This window comes from Eptesicus fuscus, chromosome 20, assembly GCF_027574615.1.
Source record: "Eptesicus fuscus isolate TK198812 chromosome 20, DD_ASM_mEF_20220401, whole genome shotgun sequence".
NCBI lineage: Eukaryota > Metazoa > Chordata > Mammalia > Chiroptera > Vespertilionidae > Eptesicus > Eptesicus fuscus.
Genome location: NC_072492.1, coordinates 15,345,800 through 15,359,954, shown reverse-complemented (window position 1 = coordinate 15,359,954; position 14,155 = coordinate 15,345,800). Strand labels below are relative to the sequence as shown.

General features: G+C 42.6%; 1 protein-coding gene across 1 annotated transcript; it reads left to right on the top strand.

The window, feature by feature from the left end:
• The first annotated feature begins 12,763 nt into the window (after nt 1–12,763).
• On the top strand, nt 12,764–13,825 carry LOC103291785 (olfactory receptor 1G1). Its single transcript, XM_008147904.2, has one exon. The coding sequence runs from the start codon at nt 12,764–12,766 to the stop codon at nt 13,823–13,825; it is 1,062 nt and encodes a 353-aa protein (XP_008146126.2).
• Nucleotides 13,826–14,155: the final 330 nt, after the last annotated feature.

Here is a 14,155-nt window from a genome sequence, read left to right as displayed (position 1 = left end):
AGCCCATCCCCTGTCCAAGGAACAGTAGCTTTGTGAGCAGCCCAGGCCCTTACCAGGAACAGCAGTGGCACAAGCAGCCCGCCCCCTTTGAAGGAGAAGCAACCGCCGGAGAAGCCGCCCAGGACCAAGGAGCATCATTCACAGGAGCAGATCGCCCACATCGGAGGAGCAGCAATCTTGCGCAGATTGGTCTGAGGAGCAGCAGCCACAGGCAGCCTGCACCTGTTCAAGGAGCAGCAGCTGGGTGAGTTGCCTGCCCCCATCCTCGGAGCAACAGCTTAAACGGCCTGAGGAGCAGCAGTCAAGCATGCTGTCCATCCCCTGTCCGAAGAGCAGCAGCTATGTGAGCAGCCAGCCACCTTCCGAGGATCAGCAGCTGACCAGGAGCAGCCCACCCTGGTCCGAAGAGCAGCAGCCACCAGAGCAGCCCACACTGGCCCGAGGACAAGCAGCCACCCGAGCAGACCACCCATGTGTGAAGAGGAGCAACAACCTAGCAGCAGCCACGCAAACAGCCCATCCCCTGTCCAAGGAATAGCAGCGTTGTGAGCAGCCCCCATGAGAACAGCAGTGCCACAAGCAGCCCGCCTCCATTCAAGGAGAAGCAGCTGCCAGAGAAGCCCGCTCTGGACCGAGGAGCAGCAGCCACGCAAGCAGCCCATCTCCTGTCCCAGTAGCAGCAGCTGTATGAGCAGCCCGCCCCAGTACTAGGACATAAGCACTGAGAGCAGCCCGCACTGGTCTGAGGAGCAGCAGCCACACAGCCTGTGTGCCTGTTCGAGAAGCAGCAGCTGGGTGAGCTGCCCACCCTCATCCCAGGAGCAGCAGCCACAGGTACAGCTCACTCCTGCCGGAGGTGCAGCAGCAGGGCAAGCAGCCCATCCCCCGTCCAAAGAGCAGCAGCTCCGTGGGCAGCCAGCCGCCTTACCAGGAACAGAATGGTCGCGAGCAGCCCGCACTGGTCTGAAGAGCAGCAGCCGCCAGAGCAGCCTGCACTGGTCCAAGGAGCAGCAGCTGCCGAGCAGACCGCCCATGTTTGAAGAGTGGCAGCCCTGCGCAGCCCGCACTGCTCCGAGGAGCAGCAGACACACGCAGCCTGCACCTGTCCGAGGAGCAGCAGCTGGGTGGGTTCCCCAGCCACCCTTCTGTGTTCATACAGAACATGTGCTACTAACCAACGTGGGTGGGACCAACCATGTACCAGGTGAGCCCTGCCCCTCCACAGCACAGTGGCCACTCAGCCACCGGCTTGCTGTGAGTCTTCAGGTCCCTGCATCTCTCTGAGTGTTTGATCCTCTGAACATGGGGAGAGCCTAGGCCCAGCTTCCTAGGGTGATTGTAGGGACCAGGGGGAGGGAGAGGTGGGTCCTCCCTAGAAAGTGTTGTCTGGGTGCCTGGACAGTGGAGAGTGTGCGGGAGGGGCTGTGGTTGTACTAACTGGTCATTTTTTTCTTCCTTTTGATGAAGCCTCTGCCTCATTTGTGATTTTCGTCCAGGCCTTGGGCTAAGCTCTTTTCTCATTTGATAAAGAGATTGGAGAGTCCATTAGGGGTCCCTCCCCTGGGTGAAGACAGGTTAGAAATCCCAGTGGTGAGCATTGGGGCCCCAAGGTCACCCAGCTATCTGATTAGGGCTCATTCATTCAGCAAATATGAGAAGCCCTGCCAGGTACAGACACGTCTCTAGGCACTGAGCATAATCCAGTGCCCAGAGCAGACCCCAAGCCTGCACCGCAGAGCTTCCTGCTAGTTGGGAACGATTCAGTCACACTAGGCCAGTGGTCGGCAAACTCTTTAGTCAACAGAGCCAAATATCAACAGTACAACGATTGAAATTTCTTTTGAGAGCCAAAATTTTTAAACTTCTTCTAACGCCACTTCTTCAAAATAGGCTCGCCCAGGCCGAAAACCGACTTCTGCGCATGGGCCACGAAGTTTCAATTGCACTGTACGTGTAAATATCACCCGCACGTGGTATTTTGTGGAAGAGCCATACTCGGGGCGAAAGAGCCGCATGTGGCTCGCGAGCCACGGTTTTCTGACCACTGCACTAGGCTGCACAGGCAGGTAGTGTCCACAGGAGAGTTGATATGACATCCTTCTGGCCTCCTTGATGTATTGCTGCATCTTCCCATGTTTTGAAGAGGAGGGTGGACCTCTGGACCAGCACAAAACGTGAGTGGGCTTGGAATCAGGGCTGTGAGGGCAGTATGGGGCTGTGGTTTGGAGAAGCTGGCAAAACCCTGGATCCCACATATGGTGGAATTTCTGCAAGAGGACAGAGGTCTGAAGGCTTCTAGAAAAAAGGGAAAGAGTCAAAGAGAGCTGTGCATGTGGATTTGGTGGTGTGGGCAAGTGGGGATGGGATCGGGCTGGGCCACACAGAGAAGAGCCCCCAGAGGCTGGGCTTAGGCAGGAGCACAGAGCCGCTCAGGTCAGTGCCCAGGGCCTGCAGTCTGGAGGACTTCCTGGGGTGGGGCTTGAACTGGGACTTCAGTGATGGAGATGGGAGGTTCCCTTCCTTGGAAGGCGCACAAAAGGCAGTCATGGTGTAACATGTTCTCTTCCTGGATCTACAGAAGCAGCTCCAGAGCAAGATGAAGAAACACCTAAAGAGGCAATGCCAACTCTGGTGCCCTCTCCTGAGCTCCAGGCACAGCTGTCACTGAACTTCCAGACATGGAACCACCTGCAGCTTGTGAGCAACTTGCCTCAGCTCCTGCGAGGCCTGCGGTCCCAGGTCCTGGGCGGCAGCCTGTGTCAGCTGCCACAGCAGAGAGGGCTTCCCCTCCCCAGTAATAGCAGTTTTCAAAATATTTGTGTTTATCTTACATATACCTTGAATTTTACTGTGTTTTTCTTATACTACTGAGTAAAATAAAATGTATTTTCAATAAAACTTAATAAATACTATTAAAAATAAAGTTAATTTAAATTATATAACATTCATCTCTGTGATCCTTCAAAGTGTCAATTTCAACGTCATTAAGCAGATTCACCATTTTTGGCAACCATCACATCACATCACAATCCCTCTCAGAATATGTCTCTCAGCCCCTCACAGTCCCTCATCTCTCTGTGTGTCTATGGATTTACGTACCTTGGGTTTTCATTGAACTGAAATCACTTCACATGCCGCCTTTCATATCTGACAACGTAATTGATGAGAAGACAAGACTGAATTTGATTTGGTTTGAATAAAATTAAGTTTTATTAAGAGGGAAAATCCCTAAGAGTCAAAGATTATATGTAAAAAAAGAGGCCCCAATATTAAATATTTACATTACCTTGGGGTATGGAGCACTTTGAGAATTATGATATGAGTGTTCAGAAACCATAGGGAAATGCCTGGGTCTCTGAGACACCTTTAAAATCTTTCTTTTCTTGGACGGGCAGCGTTTAACCGTTTCTAGTGTGCAGAGTATAAAAATATAAACTCAGATGTTTCCCTTAGTTACCATGTATTAAGTATTAAAAATGTGTTTTTAAAGTTTTTGATAAATGAATTTTGTGTTCTTTTTAAAATATGTTTTTATTGATTTTAGAGAGAGAGGAAGGGAGAGGGGTAGTGAGATGGAAACATTGATGAGAGAGACATGGATCAGCTGCCTCCTGCACACCACCTACTGGGAATCGAGTCAGCAACCTGGGCATGTGTCCTGACCTGGAATGGAATCAGCAAACTCAGTGCACAGGAAGATGCCCAACCAACTGAGTCACACTGGCCAGGGCTTCCTTCGCAACTTTTTTGTTCTCAGTTCTACAGCCCTCCTCCCCTCCCCTCCCCTCTGACACCTGCCAGTCTGTTCTCTATCTAGGAGTCTGTTTGTATTTTGTTTGTTAGTTTTATACTGTCCATTAGATTCCACATATGAATGAAGTCATATAATACTTGTGTTTATCTAACTGGCTTACTTCACTTAGTATAATGCTCTTCTGGTCCAAACATGCTATTGCAAAGGGTAAGATTTCCTTCTTTTTTACAGCCGCATAGTGTTCCATTGTGTCAATGTACACAGCTTTTTATCCACTCATCTACCAATGCACCCTTGGGCTGCTTCCAAATCACGGCTCTTGCAAATAACACTGCAATGAAGATACAGGTACATATATTCTTTCAAATTAGCATTTCAGGTTTCTTTGAATATATTCCCAGAAGTAAAATCGCTGGGTCATAGGGCAGTTCCATTTTTAATATTTTAAGGTAACTCCACACTGTTTTCTGCACCTATCTGCATTTACACCAACAGTGCACAAGGGTTCCATTTTCTCCACACACTCACCAGCAGTGTTTGTTGATTTATTGATGGTAGTCATTTTGACAGGTGCAAGGTGATACCACATTGTGGTTTTAATGTGCATTTCTTTAATGATTAGTGAGTCTGAGGATCTTTTCATATGTCTATTGGCCATTTTTATGTTCTCTTTGGAGAAGTGTCCAATCAAGTCTTCTGCCCATTTTTAAATTGGATTGTTGTGTGTTTTTGTTTGTTGGGTTTTTTGTTTGTTTGGTGTTGAGTTGGATAAGTTCTTTATAAAGTTTGGATATTAACCCTTTATCAGATGTATCATTGGTGAATATTTTCTCCAATACAGTAGTTTTTTTTTTCATTTTGTTGATCGTTTCCTCTGTTGTGCATAATTGTTTTTTAGTATGATGTAGTTCCATTTGTCTATTTTTTATTTTGTTTCCCTTGCCTGAGGAGATAGATCAGAAAAAATATTGCTAAGACAAATGTTAGTGTGCTTACTGCTTATGTTTTCTTAAAAATATGTTTTTATTGATTTTTAGAAACAGAGGAAGGGAGAGAGAGATATATAAACATCAATGAGTGAGAAACTTAGGTCGGCTGCCTCTTGTACCCCCTTACTTGGGATTAAGCCCACAACCCACGCATGTGACCTGACCTGGAATCAACCTTTGATGCCTGGGGCAACCCTCAATCCACTCAGCCAACTGGCCAGGCTTGCTTACAGCTTCTTCTATGGGTTTTATAGTTTCACCTCTTACATTTATGTCTTTAATTCATTTTCAGTTTATTCTAGTATATGATTTAATAAAGTGGTCTAGTTCCCCTTTATAAAATGTATTTGTCCAAATTTCCCAACACCATTTATTAAATGGACTGTCTCTACCCCATTCTTGCTTTTGTTAAATATTAATTGACCATATAGGTGTGGGTTTGTTTCTGGACTCTCTATTCTGTTCCACTGATTTACGTTTTTGTTTTTATGCCAGTGCCATGCTCTTTTGATGAACATAGCCTTGTAGAATAGTTTGCTATCAGGTAGCCTGATACCTCTAACTTTGTTCTTCTTTCTCAAGACTGTTGTGGCTATTTGGCATCTTTTGTGCTTCCATATACATTTTTGGATTCTTTGTTTTAGTTCTGTGAAAAGTGCTATAGATAGGCATTACGTTGAATCTATAGATTGGTTTGGGTAATATGACAATTGTAATGGTGTTAATTTCTTTCTAACTATGACTACCATATATGCTTTTATTTTTTTATCTTCTTCAATTTCTCTATTCAATGACTAATAATTTTCTGATTATTGGTCCTTTATCTCCTTGATAGCCTTGCTACTCAAAATGTGGTTTTCACACCACCAACATCAATATCATTTGTGAGCCTCTTAGCTGTGCAAGGGATAGGAAAGATATTGGTGAAAGGCTGCAAAATTTAGTTCTGCAAGATGAATAATTTCTGAAGATTGAACATCACTATGCCTATAGTTAACAATACTGTTTATATACTTATTACACACACACACACACACACACACACACACACACACACAGGAGAAAATGGTAACTGTGCTTTATTTTAATGGTTGCCAAAATTTTTGCTTCATAACTTTAAGGCAATAAGTGTTTATAATTTCACATTTTTGTAGAAAAAAATATACTGGATTACTTAACATTGTAAGCTCTTTGCCATCCAATATTGACCTTACTTGCTAATATTTTTATAATTAATCCACTCTCTATGACCACATGATCGAGTTCTGATGAGCTAGCATAAAAGTCTGCACAGACTTTTCAAATTATTAATATTGGAAAACACATTCATCCTTGTGAAGTTATTTTATAACTTGTACATTTTTCTTTACTTCATGGAGGAAAGCTGTTTTATCTTTATTTTTGATATACTTTTATATTTTAATGTATTTTAATTTATTTCAGAGAGGAAGGGAGAGGAAAAGAGAAATAGAAACATCAGTGATGAGAAAAAGTCATTGATCTGCTGCCTCTTGTGCACCACACACTGGGGATCGAGCCCACAAATGAGGCATGTGCCTTGACCGGGAATTGAACCTTGACCTCCTGGTTCATAGGTTGATGTTCAACCACTGAGCCATGCCAGCCAGGTGATAATAACTGTTTTGAAAGCCTTCTCTGGTAAGTCTAACATCTGATTCCCCTCATGGGTGTCTCCACTGAATTTCTTTTCTCTTGAGAATGGTTCCTGTTTCCTAGTTTCTTTATATGTCTAATAACTTTTGTTGATTCCTGGACATTGTGAATATTGTATTATGGAAACTGGACTATGTTATATTTTTCATAAAATGTTAGGGTTTTGTTTGTTTACTTGTTTGTTTCAAAAGGCATATAACTTGGCTGAAATCAAACTAGAAACTCTTTCTCTTAGGGAACAGCTCAAATCTCAGTTTAATTCTTTATCCTTTGCTGGAACCTGTTCCACACATGAAGGATTAATTCGGGGGTCATTAAAATGAGAGAACTCGGGGTAGGAGAATTAAAAAAACTTGTGCAGGTCCACGTAGCTCAAATTCAGTCCCAGGCTATCTGAAGCCAAACTTTAAATAACTTGCAATCTTTTGTCACCATGCTATACCTCTCTAGATCAGGACTGTGGAAAAAAAGGTAAAGGGGTCTTTATGAAGCATAGTAACCTCCATCTTGTACAAAACTGCTGTTTGAATTCTCTACTATTGTTAGGTAGTCCATTGTTCTGCAAACTCTGTCATTTTTAGACAGTCTCTTATTCTATAAAATAATATTTTAGTTTGAATAACAGAAAAATATAAACTTAACTGTCTGACCTTGCAAGCTAGCCATCTAACGTAATGGACTAATACTGATAATAATTCCCATATTCTTATGCCAAATGTTCTTTATGTTCCAAGATTAAAAACTGTCTGTAACAATAACTCACACAGAGCCCTTTGTAAAATCTGCAAAGAAGTTCGAAAGGTATAAATACGAAAAACTTCCTGTATGTGTTGCTCAAAGATTTGGAAGAGACACCTCCCTCTGGGTCACGTGCGCAATAAACGACTCCTAATTAATTGGCTCATTAAGGCATCTTGTATCTCACTCGCTGGTTTATGATACAACATTTGGAGATGCTAATATGGTCACACGGAGGAAACATGAGTTGGATTCGAGCGCTCTTCATGTTGTACCTCTCCAGTTCTAAGAAAAAGGAAGTGATATAGAAAGAAGGACTCAGCACAGATAATATTTCTAGTTCCAGCAACTGCATTTGCTTTCTTCACTACTTCTGTCCCTTTAGCTGTGCCCGTTGCCATTCTACTTTGTCAGTAAATTCTGAGTATCAGATAACAATGTTCCAAGTCATGTTACATGTTGTTCCTATAAAATCAGTTCACTCTATTCTGTTTGCTCATGGAAGAAAAAAAAATTAAACTAGATTTTTTAAAACATGGAGCTATGTGGTTATTTTGTTTAATAAAATGGAATAATATATTGAAAGCATTAGATTACTGACTTAAGTGTATCTCATGCCAGCACTTCTAGAACACACAAGAAATTGGCCACTGTCCCAAGGAGACCCAAGAATAACCCGCATGCCCAAGTCATCCACATTCTGTGCTTCTTTATTCTCTGCATCCTTGAGTAGATGACCTTAAGGCAGAGGGGTAATTATGGGACCATTTCTCCAGAAGAAAAGAAGAGATTTCATTTACTGGTGTCATTTTAGCTTCCACCTGCCCCATTGATCTGTTCTTGAAGCATCTGCAAGGATAGGATTCAGGTTGCAGGCACCTGCCTTGATAATGCCCAGTTTCTTACCTCTGTTCTCCCTAGCCCAAAGGAGGTATATATAGTACAAGTGGGGCTGCACCAACAGCACCTCAAGCTGGGCTAGGATTATCATGTTGAGAAGAAGACAAGATGGTAAGGTACTCTCTGAGCCAACAGTGGCTCACCTCATCTGGCCCTGGTAGTGTGCTAAAGGCCTCCACTTAAGCCCCCCTGAAAAATACCAAGAAAATATCACAAGGCTAAGTGAATTGACCAAAACACCTTAGCTGTTTTTCCAGTGAATAGATTGCTAGGATCCATGGGGCCACAGAGGTACCTTAGACAGGTCCCTAATGTATTAGTCTCTCTTGGACCAGCTCACAGCAGGGACACCACACTGTGTTCTCAATCCTCTTGGGTTTGGGGTACTCCACAGAATTAATTATCTCTAATTTGCCAAGTCTTAAGATTGGCCCAATCCATAACTAAGAATAGAAGAATCTCAATTCCAAGAGTATTGGTGAAATTAAAAGAATACATTTCTCATGGGTTTTCTGAACAAGTACAAGGGGCAGGCATTAGCAGCAAATTCTGAAAGAAACAGGGATGCTATGTGGCTGCTTCTAGGCTCTGTGTGGTGTTCTGTGAATGTAGTTTCCCAGGATGATATATGCTGGCATGATAATAATCTTATCCAGAGCTCTTGTCCTTTTTTCCTCAGAATGGACAAAAACAAGAACCTCTCTAATACCGTGAGGCAAAAGGAGAAGTTTGAACAGGTGCAGTGATGGCAAGAATCATTATTCAACATATTCAGAGCATGAAACAAATTTCCTTTTGATGCCTTAAAATGGAGTTCCTGTCACCTTCTTCTGACCATCCACTGTGTGAGAGATGTATGTGAGGCAAACAGAAGCCTTCCAGTAACACCCTCAGCAATTGGCACGAACAACCAGGTAAGGACTAAGAGAGAAGACACATGACTCTATTTTGCTTATTTTTTTCTCTCTTCTTTTCCCTTGCCCATTCTACCCTGTGGATACTTAGGAGCCCATCTTGCACAAGTAGTCCTATACCAACAATGGGCTGCTTCAGTGACCTAAGGAGGTAGAGTCCCATGTCCATAAAATCTTACAGACAATGAGAGTCATGTGCTGTAAAGAGACCAGGGCACAGGAATCAACAGTGACTTCTCTTCAGATAATTCAACGCTGATCCCTGTCACTCAAACACCAGCCTTTGCAGGAGACACACATGACCTCACACACTCACACACATGCACAAACACATGAACGGACACACTCAGGACCCCACACCGCATAAAGAGATGAAAAGGATGTGGCTTCAATCAAGCAAATGTGTCTGCTATTACGGAATCTCTAGAAAAGAGAGGCTGCATTATTCTGCACTGTTTTTCATTTTATACGTTTTATGAGCCCATGGTTTGTTTTAGGGGAATGGTTTCCATAATTTATTTTTCAATAAGTAGTACATTCACATGGCTTAAACCTCTTACTATTGTTTATACCTAAAACTAATATAATCAATATAAATTGTTTACCAAACTATTTAAAAACAACAACAAAAAATGAGAGGAAAAAATGTACTATAGGTACACATGAAAATCTCCCTCCTTCATCTGTGTCTCATCCACCCAGTCCCCAAATCTCTCACAAGTAATCACTGCTGCTGGCTTTCTGTTTAATTTTTCAGAGATTTTTATCAAACATACTAGTCAACAAAATATATATTATTTGAGGAGGTGGGATTAAAATATTTATATTTGGACCAATTATAGGAATAGAAGCTTCAGACATCTTCTGATCACTCAGTCTTCTCCCTACACACACACACCTTATTCCCTCTGATTTTAACCCTATAACTTTTACTTCTTTCCTCTGGATGTTTCTTTCTTCAAAGTGAGAAACATGAGTTCTCTAAATTTCATTTCCATTTTCAAATGTGAACCTGAGTCCAGAAAATATCCTAGCTAAATTCACCAAAAATTATAAGCAACATGAAATTTGTGTGTTAAAACAGCAGAGCTAATATAAAATGTAAGAATAAATTTGTTTTGAGAGGTTAAGAGAGTTTTCATTTATAACAAGCCTGGAAAATGCCCACTGACTCCATTCGAAAAGGAAGGGCACTGCATTGAATGAGTTTTATGTTTTGAAAAAGTACTTGGTATTCATGAGGCAAGAGCTGGCCTAAAAGTTGGGACTAAACTTTAACAAATGGAGAAAGAAAAAGGAAGTAAGGTCTCTCTGTGACTCAGGGAGCTAAGAGAAAAGCTGGTGGGGGGGTTAGGGCTGAGGTTCCTATGTCTGCTGAGCCAGAAATGGTCAAGAGATGAGATTGAGGGGAGTGGAGATTATGAAGCCTTTTTATCTGCCCTAGTCAGTAGACCTTCTGTCCTGAGTGAGGGAGAGGTGAGGGTGGGCTCTGGGCAGTGGAAAAGGCAACGGCTGTTGGGCCAGGAAACTACAGAAGTGACTATACTCATAAGGGAAAGGTCAACCAATGCAGCCATGTACTGAACCCCACTAATCCATCCACTAACACCTAGAGCTATGTCTATGGGGTATGGAGAATGCAAAGTTTAATAGACAGAGGACCTGAGTAGTGCGGGGACCCTTGGGAGAAAGTGGTGGAAAAGCCATCTATTATAATCACATTTTGGCTAATTGCACACCATCTGGTGATCTTGGGGACTCTAGCTGCCAGCAGACAAGGTGTGGTGATTATGGAGACCATGAAGAAGGTGGAGAGCACAAATCTTGGAATTAAACAATTGAGACTAGATACATTTCTGCCCCTGCTGGCTGTGACTTAGTGTTATTTATTCATTTTTCTATTGGGCAGGGTATCCTTTACTTATTCATTAAATTATTAATTACTCTTAAGAATATTAATTCTTTCTATAATGTATGTTGAAAGCATCTTCCCACATTTTTTGTTTGCCTTTTACTTTGTGTATGATGTTTTCCTTTAAAAGGAGAAAATTTTAATTTAATTTGATGAAACCAATTTTTCCACCTTTTTTGTTGTATCCTTTTTTTTTTTTTTGTCATTAGAAAGGACACACTTGTCCTGAGATCAAATAGCTATAGTACTATAATTTCTTCTGCTTACTTCATAATTATATCTGTAGATACAATGCTTTAGATACCTGAAATTTATTCAGTAAACACTGTGGGGGATGAATCTAAATTAATTTCCCCCAAAGTGTTAACTAGCTTGTTTCAGCAACATTTGTTCAATCCCTCTTCCTTTTTCCCACAAAGTGGCAATGCCACTGTTAGCAAACCAAAATCTGTTGTATATTGTGTTCTATTCCTGGATTTCCTATTTTTGCTTTTGGTGGGTTTTTTAATAAGAGGGGAGCAGCATGCAACAGTCCCTGGTGTATCCACATACAAGAGGAAACCAGTTTGGTGAGAGATACCCATGGTCAGTGAGGGAATAAGACACTAGATGCCATTATTATCTGGTAACTAGTGATTTTACTGGATGCAACTGGGGCATGTTCTTTGGAGGGGAAAAGGTAGCAGAGGGAAAACTAATTCTGTGGGTTAATCCCTCAGCTGAATCACTTTTCCATTCCCAGACTGTCACCTGGAAAGACTGCGTTTGCTTTGTTTGACATCTTTATGTCTCTGTAACCAGGTTTTCAACATATTCCCATGGCCAGGACTCCATTAACTCAAAGCTACTAGTATGTGAGAAACTAGTAACAAAAAAGTGCAGGCTGTTTTGACTTGCATCTCTCAGATGATTATTGACTTTGAGCATTTTTTCATATGCCCTTTGGCCTTCTGTATGTCCACTTTGGAGAAGTGTCTATTTAAGTCTTTTGCCCATTTTTTAATTGGATTGTTTGGCTTCCTTTTGTTAAGTTGTATGAGTTCCCTATAAATTTTGGAAGCAGGGAGAAGAGATCAACCAATGAACTTATATGTGTATATACATAACCCATAGACACAGACTATAGGGTGATGAAGGTCTAAGGATATGAGGGGGGTGGAGAGGGCAGTGGGGAAAAAGGGGGACATGTGTAATACTTTCAACAATAAAGATTTTAAAAAAAAGGTTCAGCTGTTTCCTCTGCTTGGTATTACCTCTACCCAATTTTACTTTCTAGTCTTTGGGTTTATTTATTCACAAGCTGGATACTCACAGAGTATCTATGTTGCACCAGGCTCAGGGGTAATGCTACATTCCAAAGATGAACAAGATAGGCATTTTCTCTGCCTACCCTCAGTGGTGCTCACACCAGTGAGAGTGTGAAGGACAAGGACAAGTTGATGATCACAATGCAGAGTGGCACATGCTCTGATTGGGAAGGCGCAGGAGCAAGGTGGGTGGGGGGGCATGAACCTGAGTTTGCGGTAAGAGTTTAAACAGGGAAGGATTCCTAGAAGAAGTGACATCTAAGCTGAGATCTGAAGTTTAGCTAGAGAGATGAATGAGAGGAAATAATATGGGTAGAGAGTTAGGATGGACTAATGTCATAATGGCCACATGAATACCACAACAGTTATGCCAACAAACACCTCCAGGTTAGCCACAAAACATATGTATTGGATTAGTATTATATAATGAAGTTTAAAGACAACACCTCTTTTCCATTACGATCAAGTCTTTTCTTTCCATTGGCACCGAGTACAGGCATTTACAAAAATTTCATTAAAGTACATGAAACTTCTATTGTTGTAGGTCCCAACCAGTTAAACATTGGAGATGTCATATGGTTCCATCTCAGACTAGAAGATCAACATTGGCATATTGCATAATTTTCAGAGTTCATAATGCAGGACTTATCAAACTCATTCAATTGTCCCAACTTTCTGCTTACAGACAAATGGGATGGGAAAACCTGACCAGCGTCTCAGAATTTTTCCTCCTGGGGCTCCCTGCACAGCCAGAGCAACAGGAGGTCCTCTTTGGGCTGTTCCTGTCCATGTACCTGATCACAGTGGCAGGCAACCTCCTCATCATTCTGGCCATCATCGCTGACGCTCAACTTCACACTCCCATGTATTTCTTCCTGGTCAACCTCTCCCTTGCAGACACCTGCTTTGTGTCCACCACAGTCCCCAAGATGCTGGCAAACATATGGATCCAGAATCAGGTCATCTCATATGCGGGGTGTCTATCACAACTATATTTTTTTATGCTGTTTGGGATGCTGGAGGCATTCCTCTTAGCAGTCATGGCCTATGACCGCTATGTGGCCATATGCCACCCACTCCATTACATCATGGTCATGAGCCCTGGGCTCTGTGTCTTCCTCGTGTCTGCATCTTGGATCATGACTGCCCTCAGCTCCCTCTTACACACACTCTTGATGAACAGCCTGTCCTTCTGTGCAGACCACGAGATCCCACACTTCTTTTGTGACATCAACCCCCTTCTGAGTCTGTCCTGCACTGACCCCTTCATCAACGAGCTGGTGATCTTCACCATTGGCAGCCTCACAGGTCTGGTTTGCGTGCTTTGCCTGGTTATCTCTTACACGTACATTTTCTCCACCATCCTGAAGATCCCCTCAGCTCAGGGGAAGAGGAAAGCCTTTTCTACCTGCAGTTCTCACCTGTCTGTGGTCTCTCTATTCTTTGGGACATCCTTTTGTGTTTATTTCAGTCCCCCCTCAACCCGCTCAGCACAGAAGGGAGCTGTTGCTTCGGTGATGTACACTGTGGTCACCCCGATGCTAAATCCCTTTATCTACAGTTTGAGGAACAGAGACATCAGGTCTTCCCTGAGAAAGGTAATCTGGTTTAGGAAAATGCACTCCCCTCAGTGGTAGTGACTTAACCTCCAATATGGGGGTCTCCACCCAATTGCACTCCCCACAAGGAAGCAGTGAGGGGCAGGAGAGGGAGAGAAGGTGGAGACCTCACTTCTAGGAGCTGTGATTTGAATTGGAAATATTCATGCCTAAGCTATAGGAGTGCGTCAGAACAAACCCATTATCTTTAGCTTAAGTTCTTAAAATCGTAATGTTCTAAAATCAAAGCCACCCAGATTTATAATATAATAAATGATGTGCTTGAATACTTTGAAACAACATGGGACCACTCAGGACAAAAATAAGGGATTGTCTTGTTGTGCTGTTGTATGTGGCCAAGATAACTTT

Coding starts and splice junctions, on each gene's coding strand:
- LOC103291785 (XM_008147904.2), top strand. CDS start 12,764: ATGGTTCCATCTCAGACTAGAAGATCAACATTGGCATATTGCATAATT.